Source organism: Pleurodeles waltl, chromosome 7, assembly GCF_031143425.1.
Source record: "Pleurodeles waltl isolate 20211129_DDA chromosome 7, aPleWal1.hap1.20221129, whole genome shotgun sequence".
Lineage (NCBI taxonomy): Eukaryota > Metazoa > Chordata > Amphibia > Caudata > Salamandridae > Pleurodeles > Pleurodeles waltl.
This window is the reverse complement of record NC_090446.1, coordinates 872,917,147-872,939,000: the sequence shown is the minus strand read 5'-3', so window position 1 is coordinate 872,939,000 and position 21,854 is coordinate 872,917,147. Positions and strand designations below refer to the sequence as shown.

Here is a 21,854-nt window from a genome sequence, read left to right as displayed (position 1 = left end):
GGCGGCCTTTTACCCGTGCCATATTTACAAAGTGGGGCAATGTAAGCATTGCCGCACTATGTAAGCCCTTGCATCACATTATGGCCTCACCGACATTATGTATGTAAGGGGGGCGTTCCCCTATTAAGAGGCCCGAAAAAATGGCACAGTGAAATAAACATTTCACTGCTCCATTTTTTTCTCTCATTTTTAGCACCTGCTCATAGCAGGCATTAAAATGACGCACCCATTAAAAACAATAGGCCTCCCTGTGCTTTGCTGAAGTAGTGTCAACACTTATGATGCCAGTGTAGCAAACCGACACAATAGCGTCAAACATTTTGACGCTATTGTGCTAACGACTGCCATGGTGTGCCATATTGTAAATATGGCGCAACCATGGTGTTGTTAAGTGGCAGTAGGGGCACCAAGAAAAGTGGTGCATCGGGACCTATGCACCACTTTCTTGTAAATATGCCCTTTGTGTTTTTACACCACTATGTCTGGGAAAAATGGACAATTATTTTCGAAAAAACAATTATTAGGGAAATCATCTTTTTTATTTTACCACCACCCCCAACCTCTCCCCACTTTCTTGCTCTCCATTATTTGTTCTGCTACCCTGTATTCATAGCATGTCTGGGGTACTACCCTTAAATACATGCAGCACCCTTCTCGGTTTTATTGACACTATGGGCCAGATTTACAAGGAACTGACATGGCGCTGTGCCAAAATTGGCAGCGCCGTGCTGTGTCAGTTCTAAAACACAGGGATGCACCGTATTTCCAAAATATGGCACTCCCCTGTGTTTCCTCTAGAGCTGGTGCTAAAATTAGCTGCCAACGCAGGCATCATTGCACTGTCAGGTTTGCAGGAGTATAAATGATTTTAAAAATAAGAGAGCTATGTTGAAATTTTTTATTTAAAAAATCCTGAACACAGTTGGGGGTCATTCACATACTTCCTACTGCATATTATGGCATTGTATGGGTGGACAGCGTTACCAACATGATAGTGCCTTGTGAAACCTTTACAATTTTGATTTACATTAAACTAATTTATAGCCCTCCATTCTAAGACATCTGAAACTTGATGCTTTTAACATACTCACCACTGCTTTTCTGCACTCTTTGCCTGACTACACTGAGGTGGTGCTGCTGTTGTGTGGATATTCATACCTAGCGAGTGTCCCCATGACAAATATATCACTTTAAGTTAGTCCTGACCTTCTAACAGATTTTGCATTCTATTCTGGAACTTGAAACTGTGATCTTAACGTAACTATGGGCTTGAAAACACAAGCAGTAAAGTGCAATTCAATAAATAGATTATCTGAAGGTATCACCGATAACATTGGGGCACACTACAGCAATGAATTGTGTTGGTATGTGGAACGTATTGTGCCATGTTTTTGCACTATCCCATGTACCTGGTGACAGCACTCTTTTCACAGGTATCCGTCACTACAATCTGCATTGACTGCTTAATGCGTAGATGGTTTGGCAGGCCACCTGCTAACAATACAGACTTGTTACAGAAGAGGGCATATATATCAAAGGGTTTTACCCATACTATGTCTGTGGGTAAATGTAATAGTACAGGATGGTCAAGATTCTTATGAGCCAGTCATTTCAACAATCAATGGAGGAATTAAACTCTGTCAAAAGATCAAATATGCTTTTAATATTTCCAGATTCTTTTTAGTGTATAAAGTAGTTAGATCAGACTCAAAACCTGCTCCAAAACCCTGCACTTTAAATCCAAGCATACAAAAATATATGAAACAAAAGGAAGAAGAAACAATATTTTAATGACATCCCGAAACAATAAAACTCAAACAGAAAAGTCTTTCTAGCTGCTACCTTGTAAAACAAAGTTATATTCTGCTGGCCATTCTCTCTCACTTTCCTTTCCTTCAATGGCATTGTAGTTTGTTCTTGTGCAGGTGTTTTACAGTCTGAATATGTTTATACTGATGAAAGATGTTTCTCTTTTGGTGGGGATTTAACAATTAGTATATGTTTAGACCTAATACTCGATATAATAATCATAAAAGGATGCAATGATTTGATTCAAATATACAGCTGCCATCTGAGCCTCTTCAGACATCCCAAAAATCATAGTGTAGATTCTAGATTCATAGGCCCAGATTTACAAGAATCAGGTGCATAAGTACTGATGCGCCAGATTTCTTGCACCCCATCTACTGCCACCTAACAACACCATGGGCGTGCCGTATTAACGAAACGGCTCAGCATGGCACACATCTGGTCAATAGCGTCAACATTTTTTACGCTACGGTGGCACTTTGCTCCACTAACATCAAATATTTTGACAGTAGTGGAGCAACATGCAAGGAAGCCCATTGATTTCAATGAGCGCATCCTAAAATTACGCAAAAAATGGCACAATTAAATCTTGTAGATTTCACTGCACCATTTTTGCAGGCCTCCTAATGCCGGAACGCCCTCCTTGCATACATGATGCATGGCGCAGGCATAATGTGGCGCAAAGGGTCTCAAAGTGGTGCAATGCGGTTCATAAATATGGCGTAGTGATTTTTGCCTCGTTGAGCCACATTAGCGTAAAAAAAATACACTTATGTGGCGCAAGGAGGCGCTAAGGCCTAGTGAATCTGCTCCATAAATTCTTAGATTTAGCTTTACAATTAGCCAAAAGAACTATCATACAAATGTGGAAGTCTCCAGCACCACTTCAGTTAAACCGTGGCTTACATCAGTCCTGAAATGGAAAGCAGCAGACAGCAGAGTTCTCCACAGGAAGGAGGCCACACTCATATTGCCGCACTACGTGGTAGACAAAATATACTGATATTTACTATATAGAGTACAAAGCATCCCAAGCACCCCCACTATTCTATATCCCCTTACCAACTCTTAATGTCCCAGACACACACATCATACCGGCAGGCAGTTACTAACTGAGGAATACTCAACACTTTTAAGGAACCTGGTATGTTTAATTCAGGGCTCTCATTCTTAACTTGGCCATGTTTATCTGCCTCTGATTTATGTTTCATAAATGTTGCTTTATATGTGTTGACTTGGCTTACACCATATATGTGTTGACTCTGCTTAACACCAGGGCCAAGATTTACAAGATACTGGCGCATCAGCACTGATGCGCCAGATTCTTTGCACCCCTCACCGCCACCTAACAACACCATGGGTGCGCCGTATTTACAATATGGCGCACCATGAGGCACGTTAGGCCAATAGTGTCAACATTTCTTACACTATTGTGGCGCTTTGCACCACTAGCGTAAAAAATGGTGATGCTAATGGAGCAAAGTGAAAGGTAGGCCCATTGATTTCAGTGGCTGCGTCCTTTTAACGCCTGCTTTGAGCATGCGTTAAAAATGACACCAAAAATGGCACAATGAAATCTCTTAGATTTAATTGCGCCATTTTTGCGGGCCTCCTAACGCCGGAACACCCCCCTTGCATACATTATGCCTGGTGCAGGCGTAATGTGGCATAAGGGGTTGCAAAGTTGCGCAATGCATGATTTGCGCCACTTTGTAAATAGGGCATTGGGCTTTTTAGCCTCGTTGAGCCACATTAGCGTGAACAAAAATTACACTAAGGTGGCGCAAGGAGGTGCTAGGGCCTTGTAAATCTGGCCCCACGTATTGCACAATCATGGCATATAACCTTTCTGTGTCATTATATTGACGCACTGACAAAAGACGGTGTAAATAACGCACATACATAGAAATATTCTGTTAGATGTATGCAGTTTAAACAAATAAAAGCTAATAAAGTTGGCTTTTAAAAAGGCAGGCACCACTATTATCATTTGAATAGCTGCAAATATCACGTTAGAGGGCATGACTTTCTGCTTCTCCCAACTCTCTTGGGTGGTCAGCAAAGATTTCCCGATAAAGGCCACTGTACCAGTCTCTAACGTAAAATTATGCAGCTCCATTCCCAGACATAGGGCCCAAATAGAAGTCGGACAGAGCAATATACCTAGGGGGATACTGCATCACTCTATCACAAACAGGCCTGATGTTCCCATATCCAGAATTACTGGGTGCTGGAACACCAGGTCCCATTTAACCTGTCTGAAAAAACACCTGGTAAAGTTGAAATGTGGGTCCAGTTTTGGGGCTGTGGATAGAGGCACAGATCACCCCATACAGCATCTATTACCACCATGGGAGATCACTGAATGCTCGCCCTCAGCTGACACTGAACTGGATCTGCATGCTATTCTCCATTCAACACCAAACAACTCATAGCAGCCAGATTTAGGTGCAGAGATACTGGCCAGAAACGTTAATTCCACCCAACTGGTATCCCCACCCCAAAATCTGGATGACTTGTAACTTGTCCTTACTATCAAAACCCTAAGTAAAAAAACTCAGCTACAGAAGAAAAAGTAACATTTCCAAACGAAGACACAATCCAATGATCTTCAAGATACTAAAACAATAGGATGGGCTTTTGAGAAACGAAAGCCAAAATGACAAACAGACTAAGACAAGCTTGAATCTTTCATGCCTGAGATACAAAGAAAACTATTGATAACCAGAAAGGCCAGCATTACCTAACTTTTATAACTGATTCCACCAGTGGCATGGTCAAACTTGGAAGTGTTGGAGCAGATTTGCTAATATGAGAAAATTCTAATGATTTGCGTATGAATACTAATGAGAAATACTGATAAAAGAAACTAATATTTGAAAATAACATGTATGAGTAAAACGTGCCCACAGGGAGTGGTCACCATGTATATTAACAAAATGCTAAATAATGAAAATATAATATTAAAATTTGTACTAATATGTTATATTTGAATGTATAACCTATGTTCTATGATAATTCATGTACTTAACTTAGCCAAACTGGAGGCCTGGTCTTCGTTGGTCCTTGCTTGCTTAAACGTGGAAACACGATGAGCTGCCGAGGACTGGAACTGGAGAAAATGACCTTGAAATGTACAGAGTTCAGAGAGAGCCCTGCTAGAAAATTCTGCAAATGTACCAGTGGACAGGAGATGATGAGGACAAATTGATACAATTATGTGCAGTGTAGGCTAAACGTACTTTCCCAGGACTTGAACAATGGAAGCACTGACTGAAAGATTGTGAGCAACAATTTTGTTACCTGAAGAGCTAGATGATGTTCTCATCGACAGAAGGACCAATCAAACTAATGGAACTTGAAGCTTGAACTGACGCGAAAATGTGGTACACAAAAACTATAGGTTAGAGTCATATCTCCTGATAAGGTTGACCAATTAGCATATTAGTGGGACGGACTGAGAGACCCTAATAAAAAGTCATGACAAGGGAAGGAAATTCAGAGCGCAGAGCCGAAAGTTGATGACGTCATGAGATGCTGTCCGAAGTGCTGATAATTGGGCTTGCTTTCTGTGAGCCTGATACTTTCTGATGACTGATGACCTGGAGACGAAGACTAACTTGTTGCTGATCTATCTTGGATAGGTAGCTATAACAATGTGACTGACTAATGTGTGCATTTTCTTCTAGGTACCAACTGCGCTGTTTAAAATTGTTTTACTCTATTTAGATAGATTTTTCCAAATTAATGATTTTTGTCTAAATTGTTTTCACATATGCTGATGCTAATTTGAGTTAGGTAGGATGACAAGGGTGACTTAACGGTGACAGCTGAATGACTGACTTGCATTGCTGAATTACTCATAAATATTAAAGAATTTGCTGACTTATGTTGATGCTTGTTTATGTTCGAAATTTCCTTGGTGAATAATTTGATTTGTGATGATTAATAAAGCTTGATTAACAATAAAGTCGAATAAAGGTTTTAATCAGAATTGTAACTAATAGGGAATAAAAACGATTAACCTTCTTAAGAGTGATGGTATTTTCTTATTAGATAGGGGGTTTTCTTGATGGTTATTATTGATTGTAGTGCTTATTGATGGTCCATTGGTTTACCACTTGACTAGGACACCCCATGCGATCCAAAAGGTTCATCGACCTATATGCGTCCCCTTGTAAGTTTACTTACTGAGGATCAGGCGCGCTAGCAGAAGCATCGGTGAAATGTGAAAACTGACAAATCGAGCAGGCATTTCACAACTACAGATGAATGCTCAAAAACTCTCCAGGCACTCTACAAACATCTTACATAAACACAATCCAAATATTTGCAATAATACTGCTTCCTGCATCTGCTCATCCATCACTTGAGACAGGCACAGGCCTTCTTGTGCTGTTCAAGAGCCTAAACATCTTCTCCAGCGTCTCTGGTGTGTACCACCTTCTCTGCTCCTGACAACCATCTTATATCCCTCCTGAAATCCTGCATACTGAGTCACATGAAACCAATAATCTCAGAGGGCGGTTCATTTATAAATAAAAAGCTTTACAAATTACCCTACTGGTAGATGTAGTGGTCAGTTGTCAATTTCCTTCCATACATGGCCTACACGTATATGCAATGTTTTCACTTTGCTGAAAATCTTTGGAGCATTCTTGACTCCAAAATTCATCCAACTTTACATTTATTGACAATACCACAAAGATTGCATTTGGTTTGTGGCATTCATCACTTTCTCACTATATGTAGGAGGCTGGCCTGGCTTATAGTGGGTACCTTGTGGTACTTACACCCTGTGCCAGGTCCAGTTATCCCTTATTAGTAGAATAAAGGTGTTTCTAGCAGCTTAGGCTGATAGAAGGTAGCTATGGCACAGCTTAGGCTGAACTAGGAGACATGCAAAGCTCCTACTATACCACTTATATCATATAGCACAATATCATAGGAAAACACAATACACAGAGTTACTAAAAATAAAGGTACTTTATTTTTATGACAATATGCCAAAAGTATCTCAGCGAATACCCTCAGTTAGAAGGTAAGTAATATACACAAATTATATGTACACAAACCCAAAACAGGTAAGTAATAGTAAGAAAAATAATGCAAACAGTGTAGAATTACAATAGGATGCAATAGGTGAACATAGGTCTAGGGGCAACACAAACCATATACTCCAAAAGTGGAATGCGAATCACGAATGGACCCCAGACCTATGGGAGCTTGTAGAGGGTCGCTGGGACTGTAAGAAAACAGTCAGGGTGTCCAAGATACCCCACCCCAAGACCCTGAAAAGTAGGAGTAAAGTACCCCTACTACCCCAATAGGACACAATAGTTGTGATAGGGGGATTCTGCAAGAACCACAAACACCAGCAAAGCAATGAAGATGGATTCCTGGACCTGAGGACCTGCAAGGCAAGGGGACCAAGTCCAAGAGTTGCGATAGTGTCCAGGGGGGGCAGGAGCCCAGGAAAACCCGGATGAAGGTGCAATAAGGCTGCCACTGGATGGAAGAAGCTTAGGATTCTGCAACAACGAAGAGAGCTAGGAACTTCTGCTTTGGATGGAAAATGTCCATGGCGTGCTGGAGGTTGCAGAAGTGTTTCCACGCAGAAATACTGCAAACAAGCCTTGCTAGCTGCAACAGTCATGGTAGAGGTTTTTGGGTGCAGCTGGGGACCAGGAAGAACCAGGATGTGCCCCTTGGAGGAGGAGACACAGGGGGCGCTCAGCAACTCAGAGAGTCCCCACAGAAGCAGGCAGCACCTGCAGAAGTACAGGAGCAGGCACTTAGAAGATTTGTGAACTGGAGCTGGCTCAGAGTCACAAAGGAGGGTTCCATGATGTCGGGGTCCAACTCAGAGGGTTGAGCACTGCAGGACCCAGGCTAGGCTGTGCACAAAGGAATCCTTGGAGAAGTGCACAGAAGCCGGAGCAGCTGCAAATCATGCAGTACAAAGGTTTGCAGTCTAGCGTGGGGAGGCAAGGACTTACCTCCACCAAACTTGGACTGAAGGATCACTGGACTGTGGGAGTCACTTGGATAGAGTTCCTGTGTTCCAGGGACCACGCTTGTCAGGATGAGAGGGGACCCAGAGGACTGGTGATGCAGTCTTTTGGTGCCTGCGTTAGCAGGGGGAAGATTCTGTTGACCCAAAAGAGATTTCTTCTTGGCTTCCCGTGCAGGGTGAAGGCAGACAGTCCCCAGAGCATGCACCACCAGGAAACAGTTGATAAAACCGGCAGGATGAGGCGCTACAATGTTGCTGGTAGTCATCTTGCTATTTTGGTGCAGTTTTGCAGGCGCCCTGGAGCAGTCAGCGGTCGATCCTTGGCAGAAGTCGAAGAGAGAAGTGCAGAGGAACTCTGGTGAGCACCTGCATTCGTTATCTGAAGAATACCCCAGAGGAGAGACCCTAAATCGCCAGAAAAGGAGGTTTTGCTACCAAGAAAGGGGGATTGGCTACCAAGAAAGGTAAGAGCCTATCAGAGGGGGTCTCTGACGTCACCTGCTGGCACTGGCCACTCAGAGCAGTCCAGTGTGCCCCCAACATCTCTGGTTCCAAGATGGCAGAGGTCTGGGACACACTGGAGGAGCTCAGGGCACCTCCCCTGGGAGGTACTGGTCAGGGGAGTGGTCTCTCCCCTTTCCTTTGTCCAGTTTCATACCAGAGCAGGGCTGGGGGATCCCTGAATCGGTGTAGACTGGCTTATGCAGAGATGGGCACCATCTGTGCCCATCAAAGCATTTCCAGAGGCTGGGGGAGGCTACTCCTCCCCAGCCCTTCACACCTATTTCCAAAGGGAGAGGGTGTTACACCCTCTCTCAGAGGAAATCCTTTGTTCTGCCTTACTGGGTCGTTGCTGCCCAGACCCCAGGAGGGCAGAATCCTGTCTGAGGGGTTGGCAGCAGCTGCTGTTGAAACCCCAGAAAGGCAGTTTGGCAGTACCCGGGTTCTGTGCTAGAGACCCGGGGGATCATGGAATTGTCCCCCCAATACCAGGATGGTATTGGGGAGACAATTCCATGATCTTAGACATGTTACATGGCCATGTTCGGAGTTACCATTGTGACGCTATACATAGGTAGTGACCTATGTATAGTGCACACGTGTAATGGTGTCCCCGCACTCACAAAGTCCGGGGAAATTGCCCTGAACGATGTGGGGCACCTTGGCTAGTGCCAGGGTGCCCACACACTAAGTAACATGGCACCCAACCTTCACCAAGTGAGGGTTAGACATATAGGTGACTTATAAGTTACTTATGTGCAGTGAAAAATGGCTGTGGAATAACGTGGACGTTATTTCACTCAGGCTGCAGTGGCAGGCCTGTGTAAGAATTGCCTGAGCTCCCTATGGGTGGCAAAAGAAATGCAGCAGCCCATAGGGCTCTCCTGGAACCCCAATACCCTGGGTACCTAAGTACCATATACAAGGGAATTATATGGGTGTACCAGTGTGCCAATGAGAATTGGTCAATTTAGTCACTAGCCCGCAGTGACAAATTTAGAAAGCAGAGAGAGCATAAACACTGAGGTTCTGGTTAGCAGAGCCTCAGTGATACAGTTAGGCACCACACAGAGAACACAAACAGGGTACATACTTTGAGCACTGGGGTCCTGGCTAGCAGGATCCCAGTGACACAAGGGCTAAAACAACATACATACAGTGAAAAATGGGGGTAACATGCCAGGCGAGGTGGTACTTTCCTACACTATACGACAGACAAAGGGCCAAATTTAGCAGCAATCTTGTCCAGGCTTGATTACTGCTTTGCATTTACTGATACTTCAGTCCTTGCTCAAAAGCAAATATTAACAACAAGGTAGCTCAAAAGATCTGTAGCCTCGGCTCTGGTGGGCAGGCTGTGAATGCCACAAACTAAGCTGTCTGGACACGCATCTTTGGCATTCCTTGGCAAAGAACTCCAGATAGAACTCCAGATTTTAAAAGGTGTCAATAAATTCGATATTTTTAATACAAACTCTCTCTCTGCTACCCGCTTAATTGCCTTCTCTTTCTCGCAGTTCATGTTCCCTATTATGGTGGCCAAGTCCTACCTCAAGCAGCTTGGGTTTCCAAAGTGGCATTCGATTTATTATATTTAATTATCAGTTTAATCAGTGAAGGTGTCAGGGTCACTTTTTTTAATTTATAAAAGTGCCAAAGCACTGTACACTAACAGTTCTATTTAGACAAAACACTGGGGAAGACGTTACTTAGCATGGTTGTATGCTGGGAAGCGGACAAAGATTGTATATGTCTAGTACTGCAATACCAAGGCTTTACTGCTCTTGAACACAGAAACTGGCACAATAGCGATAATTTTTAAATAGATAAATACCCAGGTTTTCTGAAGGTGAATGCATTCAAATGGCACATTTACTGGCAGATACTGGCTCCCAGTGCCTAAGCAGCGCTCAGTAGTCCCAGGCCGGCGCTATCGAAGATCTGGGGTGCTAAATGCCAAGGCTGCGCAAGTTTGATTCCACCTCATGCCTCTTTATTCCACCACTGACCCTCGCCATCCCTTTATCTCACTCTTTCAGGTTCTTTTTAATCTCTGCCTCTTTCTCTTCCTCCTTCTTCCACCTTGTGTGTTTTTCTCTCTCTTACTCTGAGTCAAAGTCCGATGAGGAAAAATAAGTGCTGGTTCCCAAAACTGAAAGCTGGTGGGCCTCACCTGCAACCACCGGCTCAAATTAAGCACTGCTGACCTAGATTCTCCTCTCATCCCTTATTTCATTTATACAGTTCATTATCATTAAGTCAGCAACCACTTGCACTCTGCCTCACTTGGCACGAGGGTCCCGGGTAGGAAGGGCCCACGATATGGACATAGGAATAGATTTAGGTTACAGTACCTGGAAGTGTGTTCCTTCTGTTGACGGCCTTCCTTTGTTGGCTTCCAAGTCGGAGGAGGACACATCAGCGCTCGGTGCAAAGCTGAACCCTTGAGGCACAGTTATTTCCTCCATTTCCAAGACAACGTTTTCTGTCGCAGGCTGCTGCGGTGAGCTCCCTCTCCTCTTCGGCTCATTAACAGCTTTGGGCTTAGCCGTCATCGCTTGAGTTCTTGGTGTGCGAGTCACTGGTGCCTGGAAGTCCACAAACCGGATGTCAGTAGCCCCCCTGGTTCCCACTGCAGCATTGTGCAGACATGGCTTTGAGTCTTTCCCGTTGAGTTTGCGTCCCTCTTGCTGGACAGCACCATTTTTGGTAGCGCCATCTGGAGACCTCTTGGCACTCTGCTCTTCAGGGTCCTTGTCAGCCGTGCTCGTGTCATTGCTGGTGTCGGGGTGGGATTCATCTTGTGATCCCTGTATACTCGACTTCTTCCCGATGTGAGTCACTCGAAACCTAGAAGCAGAAAATCAGAATATTAGAAGTTAAATAGATCTGAGGGAATTCAACCGTGTACAGTGAAAATAATAATAAATTATAAAACTAAAAAACACTCAAATTGTGACATTTATCACAACGTATTTCCCTGTCTCCTTCTCTTTTGTTTAAAGTGCATGTTACCAGAAACATAAACAAAATTCCTTGATCATTTTGGAAGTAGAAGTTTATTTTCCCTAAAACCCCCAAACCTCCTTGTTTCCCCAGGTAATTCTCGTACTGTAGTCCGTGCTTGTGCCTATGGTACGACTTTTTACCATGACTTGTCATGACCCTCCCATGTTCAGTGTTCCATTGCTTTGGAGCTATGTTCGAGGTATACGCATTCCTCTAAGTAAACACGTGCACACACATGCATGTGTATGCTACAGCCATCATGTCTGAGAAAGGTAGCAAACCTCAAGTTTGTGAAAGGCTCCGTGTTACTCGCATGGCACAGTATTTATTCACAGCATCGATTATGACCATAAAACGTATCGTGCTCAACGACTGTTGCCAGGGGAGTGATATTAGAAGAGAAACTACTGCTGATGTATTTACTACTGCATATTTTTAACATGAATTTGTATTTAATTATGCATCAAGTTTACAAATACGTACTTCAATGCCATAAGCAAAATGACTATATGGTGAACACTTAAAAAGAGAAACACAAAGTTATAATTATTTAGTATATGGGTGAAATTGAACGCCATAAATAGTCCTCTTGATGGGTCCACCTCCGGGATACTTGTGAACTACTGTCCCTATGAGTCTCCTGGCCCCTCCAAAAAAGAGCACACTTAAATTAAATGCGTATACTGGGAGTGCCCTATGGCGTCAGACTACGATCAGGGATGTAGGCCATTTAATGGTCAACAGGTTCATTGACTGGGCCAAAGAGGTGCTAGAGGCAGTTTAAAAAAAGGTGGTAGACGAGAAGGCCACAGAGAGTCGAAAAGGCCCTGGCACCAGTTTCACCAAAGGGTTGTGGGGGTTTGTGGAATCACTAGGTGGATAATAAAGGTAAGCGGGGTTAGGAGATAAGTATATTTGTGAAAGATTAGAGGGCGCGAGGGTTGGTAAAACAAGGCAAAGTTGTCTGCAGAGTTAGAGGATGCAATGACCCTTATAGGTTCCGGCCCCTTTTTTATTACAAACATTGATTTATATCCTTTCAGTCAAGACTAGTATAATAAAAAATTATAGAAGGGACCTGTGTCCCTGCCTAAAGGGTTTATCCAGTACTGGCAGCTGAAGCACACTAGCACAGACTAAAGGTAAGTATAAGACGCTCTCAAATGTTGTGTGGGTGAATGTGTCTGTGTGGGTGTGCATGTATGTGTCGGTGAGTAGAAGTGAGTGAGATGGGGAGTGAGTGAGAATAAATTAGAGAGTGACAGTAACTGTGAATGAGAATGAGTCACAATTATGTGAATGTAAGAGGGAGTGCAAGTAAATGTGGTGAGAATGAATGATTGAGAAAGGGTCTAAGGGAAGGTGAGGGAATGTGAGTGAGAATGACTGCGAGTGAGTTAATGTAAGTGAACATAAGTGAGTGAGTGTGTATGCGAGAGAGAGCATGTGTATCTATTTTAGTTAAAGTGAGTGAGGGACCAGAGGAGTACAATTCAGTGAAAAAAATGAGTTAGAATAATAGAGTGAGATTGTGAAAGTGAGAATGTTAGTGAGAATGAGTGTGAGGTAGTGTGAGAGAGTGAGATTGAGGGAGTGTGAGTGAGACTAGGTTGAGTGAGTGAGTGTAAGTTAGCATGAGTGAGAGTGTGCACAAGTGTGTTATGCTTGTGAATCTGCCATTGAATTTGGCATACAGAAGGTAAGTATTGGCTTTAAGAGGCACCCATGGCTTAATGTTGTCACAGTGAAGGTGATTTAAAAAAAGCGGCAGTGGCACATTAGCGGTAATGCTTGGCATGCCGAAATGCTGATGCTGGCATACAGGCTGTAATTCTTGGAATAGAATGCACCCATTGCAAAATGCTAGCACAGGAATATTGGAGACAATTCTTGTCATTAGGAGTTTCCATGTCAAAATGCTGGTGTTGACATACTGGGTGTAATTCTAGGCATAAGGGGCACCTTTGGCAAAATGCTGTTGCCGCCATATTGGAGATGCAAGAGAGAACAATCATGGCATATAAGAGGGAGCGTGCAGTCATGGCAAAATGCTGGTCCTGATATAATGGAGGTAATTTTTGACATAAAGGTCACGCACTCTATGAATGTAACCAATGACAAAATTCTGGCCCTGATTCTTGGTGTAAGGGGACACTCATGGCATTAAGCATGTCACATGTGACAAAATAATGGCCCTGGCACTATTGAGTTTATTCTTGACTTATAGGAGGCACCCACTGAATATTTGGTCAAATGAGGTCAACTCTTGGGGAGGATCAAACCCCATTAGTTTCACACATCAGGAAAGTACTTTAATATTTTATGAGTGAACGTCAAGAGCCTATGGCTTTTTAACAAATGTAGCTGAAAAATGTGGTTTAAAATGCACTATTTGATCCAATTTGTTTTAAATTTTCAGTGGTTCCATCTACCTAAACCCGCCTAGAAAAAGTTGGGCTTGATCACTTCACTCACTCCCTGGAATTCAGTGCAAGTATGCCCTTCCACTTTGAAAGCTCTCCAGCCACCTCTGTTGATGAAAAATGGGGATGCATGGGGGTCTTCTTCTAGTACTTAGGCATTTCCTCCAGCTGAGAAAGCATGCAAGCATCGTGATTATCATTAATTCTCTCTTGATAATGGGTGTGCTGAAGTATTTGTTTTGAGAGTTTTAGCACCAACTCGGTCGAAGGTATTGGAGTACTGTACATGAACACTAGTTACCTTACACAAAGTCTGTTAGACCTGACAGCCTTAGGGTGGTCACCATCAACTTTTTGCCTGCCTCCCTCCACTTTTTGACATTGTTTTTGCTGGTTTTAGGACTCTGCACAGTTTACCACTGCTGACCAGTGCTAAAGTGTATATGCTCTCCCCCTTAAAACATGGTGACAATGGCCCATACCCAATTGGCTTATTTAATTTACTTATAAGTCCCTAGTAAAAGTGCACTACATATGCTGAGGGCCTGTAGATTAGATGCTACTAGAGGGCCTGCAGCATTGATTGTGCCACCCACATAAGTAGCCCCCTAACCATGTCTCAGGCCTGCCATTGCAAGGCCTGTGTGTGCAGTTTCACTGCCAATTCGACTTGGCATTTTAAAGTACTTGCCAAGCCTTAAACTCCCCTTTTTCTACATATAAGTTACCTCTAAGATAGGCCTTAGGTAACCCATAGGGCAGGGTGCTACGCAGGGAAAAGGTAGGACATGTACCTGTGTAGTTTATATGTCCTGGTAGTGTAAAACTCCTAAATACGTTTTACACTGCTGTGAGGCCTGGTCCTTTCATAGGCTAACATTAGGGCTACCCTCATATACTGTTTGAGTGGTAGATTCTGATCTGAAAGGAGTAACAAGGTCATATTTAGTATGGCCATAATGATAATACAAAGTCCTGCTGACTGGTGAAGTTGAATTTAATATTAATATTTTAGAAATGCCACTTTTAGAAAGTGAGCATTTCTTTGAACTTAAATCCTTCTGTGCCTTACAATCCACGTCTGGCTGGGTTAGTTGACAGCAACCTTGTGCATTTCACTCAGACAACCCCAAACACAGGATGCTCAGTCACACCTGCACACATCTGCATACTGATTGGGTCTTCCTGGGCTGGGAGGGTGGAGGGCCTGACACTAACATGTCAAAGGGCAGTGGCCTCCCTCATACAATGGACTGCCAACCCCCCTATTGGGACCATGCCAGACAGGATGGACCTGAAAGGGGGCCTTGTGCACTTCTAAGCCACTCTTTGAAGTCTCCCCCACTTCAAAGGCAAATTTGGGTATTCAAACAGGGGCTCTGACCCTACCAGCTCAGACACTTCTGGACCTGAACCTGCAACCTGTCAAGAGGAACTGCCTGGCTTCCCAAAGGACTCACCTGGCTGCTTTTCTGCAAAGGACTGCTGCCCTGCTGTGCCCTGCTGCCTTGCTGCCCTCTGGCTCTGCTGAGAAGTGCTCTCCAAGGGCTAGGATTGAGCTTGCCTCCTGTTTTCTGACAAAGTGGATGTAACATAATGACACCAAAGTCTCAAGGAGCTGGATAGGGCAGCTCTATGGTTTAGTTGCTGGAAAAAAGAGACACAGTCTCACCAGTGGTACTTAGCAGCATATTTATAAGCCCCTTGCACCTCCTTGTGCCAACCTAGCATAATTTTTTTTATGCTACGGAGGCACTAAGGAGGCCCCCACCATGCGCCATATGTACAAAGTGGCATAATGTATGCATTGTGCCACTTTGTAACCCCTTGCACCACAGTATACCTGCACGAGGTGTAATCTACGCAAGGGGCGTTCGCACTCAGGGAGGCCCAAAAATAGCGAAGTGAAATTTACAAGATTTAATTATGCCATTATTTCAGTCATTTTTAATGCCTGCTCAGGGCAGGCGTTAAAGTGACGCTCCCATAATAACCTATGGGCCCCACTGCGCTTTGCTGGACTGCCGCCATAATTTATGTCGCTAATCCAGAAAAGCACCACAATAGCATCATAAATTATGATGCTATTGTGCTAACGTCCGCCATGGTGCGCTGCATAGTAAATACAGCGCTCCATGGTGATGTTAGGGGGCGCCGGACGACGCAAGAAAAGTGGCTCATCAGAGCTGATGAGCCACTTTCTTGTAAATTTGCCCATTTGTATCCCAAGAATTTCATCCAGAGCTTGCAATCTTATTGAAGTGCAGCTGAAAACAAAGACTGGATATAAGTCATTTTGGATAAGGCTTGCTTGGTTTATAAATACAAGCAAAAGGGGCGCTATGATGTAATGCAGTGAAGATTATTATATAAGTCACACTTTTGTTTAGAAATGAGAGAAGGAGCCTCAGTGGGGATTCAGCTGTTATTAGCACAGCAGGTGCAGAGCACCAGGTCCCAGAGGTGTGAGGACCTGCTGCATCCCATATATGGCTCTTTTTGGGGCCCTTGTTCTTTGCTTGTATTGGGTCCCATTGCTACGCCACTACGGTCATGCAATCAGGCAGTGACTGTACAGCATATGAAATAATCTGCTACTTCACCAACGTCTTCCTCCATTTTGCCAACAACCAAAACACAGGAATGCCATTGTCAGCTCCACGTCACAGTGTTGCACCTTAAGGTTGCGCCCTCCGACCCACATCTAGAGCGTTTAGGGCATTGGGAGGGTTGAACTTGCACAGTCATCCTACTGTGAAGCAGCTCCTGTGAAGGAGGAGGGGTGAGGATACAGCACAAACTTTGCCTTTTGAGACTTGAGGGAGATCAAACCACTTCTGCTCACGTCGGCCTGCGAGGCGTATTAGCGGCTGTTTCTAATGCAACACAAGTGCTTCCTATAATGAGATCAGATGAGAGGTGAAGAGGTGAGATGGTGTCAGGGTAAGAGAATCAAAGTTCCACATTAGATGCATTTAGTCTGTGCAAATTGTGTTATGTGCATCAGGCAGTGGGAGCAAAGCAACGTGAGAGCTTCGCAGAGACCAGATTAAAGCTATTCTCATCTGTCAATGAAGAATTAGTTCCCGAACGAGCTGCACATCAGGCTGTAACAGTGGTAGAATTATTGATACAGCTGCCTCACTATCCTAATATCTGATTTTATTTAAGGTATAAAATTTAGGCCTTGTTTTTAGAAAATTACAAACGCTGGCTGAGATGAGGTGAGCTTACTCAGTCACTAAGGTACTGCTCCTCTGCCACATCTCAAGTTGGAGTTGTCACTTCCCTCTTCTCAGCCTGGTACAACTGCAGATGAAAAGGTAGTCCAATAGCTTACAGTGTCTGCCACAGATACCTGTCTGCAACCTGCACCACATAGGTTGGATCCTAAATTCATTCTTCTGATAAGAATCAAAAGAGTGACAAATAGGTGTGAAACAGAAACATCTCATTTTGGTGCCATTGAACCTTAGTGAGTTAGCATTGTATAAAGGATTCTTGGTTATTAGCATCACATGCCTCTATCTGCTCAACTCTCTCACATCATTCACCAATGATCCCTCCTAGAGGAAACTTATCACACGTTGTCCCTTTCACCCAATGAATTGTAGCTTCAGATGACATGGCTTCTCCTGGCCAATGTCAACAATTGATGAAGGTCTGCGCCACATACTGATGGAGATGTGAAGGCTACAGAATAGTGGAGCGGAGCTCCTCTTTACACATTAGAAAAGGACTTGAAAATAGAACAAACTGTAACATTTTTGTAAAGAACCCCCAAATCCTCCTTTGACAAGAATTCCAAGAGAATTCGAAGAAGTAAAATGTCAAAAACAAACTTAACACACCATCAGAAAGAACCTCGAAAACAATGCAAAATTTTTAAATCATAAAACTGCCTTGAGATTGAGGACCACCGCTTACCTTAAGAAGCCATGCACAGACTAGAGATTACAGGTGCTCTTTCAGTAACCTCTCCATCCCCCCAATCTAGGAGGCCATGCAATGTTTGAAGATGACATATGAATGAAAGTCTCATGGCACAGTTGCACTGTGAAACGCTTTTCCTGATTTCATCAATTCTCAGGTACATGATGTGTTTCCTCCTCACATCTCTGGCCTTCTCCTCCTGTCAGTTGAATTACGTCAATATTATATGACTTGCTTGCAGCACAGTAATATGTTTTGCTGTAATAAGGTCTCACCAAAGTGGTACTCTTTTCAACATGGGTGACTACAGTCTCATTTCCAGGCCATGACATGACTAACCCTTGACAGCAGCTGAGTTTTTGTCAAGGAATTCAAGACTTTTTACTTCACCCCAATTTCGAGAAGATACCTAAAGGGCTTCAATGATAAATAAGTGTTACATTCTATATCTGAAAGTACTCATTGTGTTCAGATTGTTAGATTTGTGTTTATAGAATGATTGTGGTATACTTAGCAACGTGGGGTGAAGCAGGCTGCAGGTCCTCAAGTGTATACTTAGCCACATGGAAGTGGGATGCCATGTTAATTTATGATGGCTTGAGTTATTTTACCTCAGTTGCTCTTGATGAACCTGAGCTGATCGCTCTTCATAACCTTTTTCATAACATGACAATGTAGCCAGGTTTTTGGATGCCTGGTTTCAATCCACAAATTCTCCATGAAACGGAGCTCTTCTGTCCAGTTCAGACCTTTTACAGTGACTGTGGCCTGCATTAATCATGACCTTGACATAGACTGTGTATAAGAGCACGTCCTGAACAAAGGAGAGGTGCTTATTGGTCAAAACCAACTCCAGGTTAGCTCTGACAGAACACAACTGAAGGTCAACATTATATACCTGACTGGTGCAACAAATGACTAGAATCCACAGTCCCCAGTGATATTTGCCCTGTGATCACTTCCGGACCAGAACTACAGTTTGGATGTTCAATACCAAGAGAGCAAACTAAATTAGAGAAAAATGCACTATAACTTGATCAATCCCCCCCAAAACTCAAGTGCTTCACCAGCTTTGAGTGCCTGGATGGATCCCCCCAAATGCTACTCATGAGAATATAAATTGGCCCTGAGTAAAAGGAAAATGTATTCACCGTAGAGTACCATGGGAAGCTCTATGCTCAGCCATAGGAAGGACTGACCAGGGGCATGAAGATTGTCTGTCCTCTCACGCATGAGGATCAGACTGAAAGAGCTAAATAAAAGGCTTGTGTTACAGGATCATCAGGAGATAAGAAACCCTTAATTCTATTAACCTGCTTATAAGATAAAGAACTCGAAAACCATGCTCTGCAGGGTGTTCATAGTGAGGATTGACAAGAACCAATTGCATATGATATCTTTTTTTCTATAACACTTTTTATTGAACGTTTACAGCTGACACAGACTATGCAATCTATAAGAATCAAGTCAGCATGCTTATGGCACGTCACACAGCCTCATCCTCATGACTGGAAAAAAAAAACTCACCAGAAGCTCCCCGCACCCCACAGGCACAATGACAGTATACAAGATGAGTCTTTCCCATCGTCATGCCCCATACCACAATCAAAATGGCCTCTGGGCATCCGCCTTCTTCTCTGCTTCTATAGTGATTCATTACACATCTCTGAATTCTTGCCAGGGGCCACACATTTAACCAAGTTTCCTCAGATGCCCTCTATCCTTATAGACAGATTACTCCACCTGCATGCACCAGTCCAGGTTCGCCACACGAAGACATATGGTCAGGACCATCTGGCTGCCCCACAGCTACACAATGTCCCTCCTCGCCACCATCAGGGCAACATTGCAAAGCAGTGTATTTGGGTACTATCTGTTAGCACATGATATATTAGTGGCAGACACCATGTCTCGCCATAATATCTCAAGTGTCCTAAAGTAATCAGTGCCTTATTCACAACACCCGAGAACCTTAGACCATTGAGGAATTGGGAGTATAAATGTAGAAAATTGAGATAACTCTAATATCTGTGCCTTAATTCTGGAGCTAAATCCTTCATAATGGTCTGCTCATGGTGGTATGGTGGAGAAATACTTCCCTTCAATGGCACCTTATTGATTGAAACTGCAGTTTACAACAAATATATACTTTGGAAATTTTCAGTAATCACGTTGTAAGTCCTGAGCGCACCATCAATTCTTGGTGTTAATGTCCCTCAAATTTCTAGGAAGCTTTTTTTGTCAGTGGACTAAAAATAATTGAATCTTTAGAGAAGGTCAGTGCAATTTCAGTTGAGTAAATAAAGAAAAACAGAATTAGAAAATTCAAGTTGTCGATCGCCTCATATGTTTAGCACAGACAGTTAGAGATGATTGTCTGCATTAGTGAGGAAATTGATTACATTTTGTTGCCGGCAGAGGTGCAGTAGTGTAGCAAGGGCAGTGGCACTGACCCACAAGGATATGAGGGTCCTTTTGGACCACAAGTATGTCTATATTTTGCTACTACACCATGGGACGTTTTTCTGGCTTGCATGAGGCCCATGACACCCTTGCCACACCAGTGGCTGTTGCATAGGTTTGATATTGATGATTTCTTTTCCGAAAACAATAACAGTTACGTTGAGAAATGGCTTTGTGAAAACACTTAGGGCCATATGTGCAAAAACATTTTCCCATTGACACAGAATGGGAAAAACCCTTTGCTACATCTGGCCCTTAATTAGCTCTTCATGAATTATATAGTCCTGTGTGCCTGTCTGTTGACATTTTTGTTTTGAAAATCTAAGTTCTGCATTTGATCTTAGAACCAAGGGGCTGGAGGGTTACATTGTCCGGTTTGCCTGATTTTGTCAAAATTAGGCATCTATAAAGCACACATCCATTCCCAGAGTCATCTTGGTGCTGATTAGCATCTATGCATTGTTACATAAATTAAGTACTCCTATTTTATCTATCCGAGAAGGATGGCTAAGCCCACAACAATTGGAACTTGGGACTATCGGGTCAAACAGAGATTCCTAGAGTATGTGCATTGCTCCACTGAGGCATCAGACCCGGTTACAAGAAAAAAAGAAGAAACATGGGTTCTATGTAAAGATTGTTAACAGCCCAATGTGTCATTAATAACAGTAGGATCTCTCTGATACCCTGTATGAAGGCAAAGTGTATGATATTGGACCAGAATGGGTGGGTTTCTGAGTCGAGTCAGAGATAGGAGAGATGGACAAAGTGATCAGAAGCGATGTCTCCCTTAGTGAAATTTAATATCAGTCATAGGCGTAGGCTCATATATACTACATCCTTCTCTTTCCTCAATATTATTACCCCTGTATTAATAGGGTGTGTTTAATTACCTTAGGTTGTGCCATCAATCCTGGAGCACTCTAACATAACATTTAGGAATTTCCCCCTGATTTCAAGACGTCGGCACAAAGGAGCTGATAACCTAAGCTCAGCAAGCAGGTTTCAGCCATTAATAGTGATGTGGTCCAGCAAATTAGGAAAAACGTTTCTAAAATAATTCCTTTTACTAAGTGTGCAAGAGACGCTATGAAGTAAGTAGTACTTAAACACAGGAAAAAATAAACTATCTTTAATTCCAAATGTTCAGGCTTTTGTAATTATAAATCAATTCAATGCAGTAATACATTTAACCCCCTAGATGTTACATGTTAACAGAATGTTGTAGTACGCCTAGGACTTATAATACACTGTTGTAATTTTTTACATGTATCTTGGATTTTCCAAGTCCAAACAATAATGTTTGTTTTTCAAAATGACAACCATAATGTTAAACAGCACCCCAAATATGTGGATAAGAAGACTTTCTAACACTTAACGTACTGGACCACAGCAAAATTATAGCCAGAAGGAGGGACAAGAACCAAGTATGAGGCTCCAATTAGCTCACTCAGGTACACTAGGCAGTGGGAAGTTATTTAGGTGAGAACTGTATGAGGGGGCTCTAGGGCCCATTCACCTGGATCTGTTTGGCTGGGGTCTGGGACATCCTGGTACCTGCTGGACTCTCCTCCAAGATATTTGTTGCCGCTGGTAGGAAAAGACAGCACTTAGGGTTCTCCACAATTTCGTTAATGTATCAAGTCCTGCTCACAGGACGTGGTGTTTTTGGTTCAGAAGACAAGGGGCAGGTTTACTAA

General features: G+C 43.2%; 1 protein-coding gene across 1 annotated transcript in view; it reads right to left on the bottom strand.

Moving 5' to 3' along the window:
• Nucleotides 1-21,854, bottom strand: part of RELL2 (RELT like 2) — a 217,167-nt gene that overhangs the window by 53,947 nt on the left and 141,366 nt on the right. Inside the window, exon 6 of the mRNA XM_069199480.1 lies at nt 10,681-11,176. Coding sequence (XP_069055581.1) covers nt 10,681-11,176 — 496 coding nt within the window. The remainder of the gene's footprint in view (nt 1-10,680; nt 11,177-21,854) is intronic.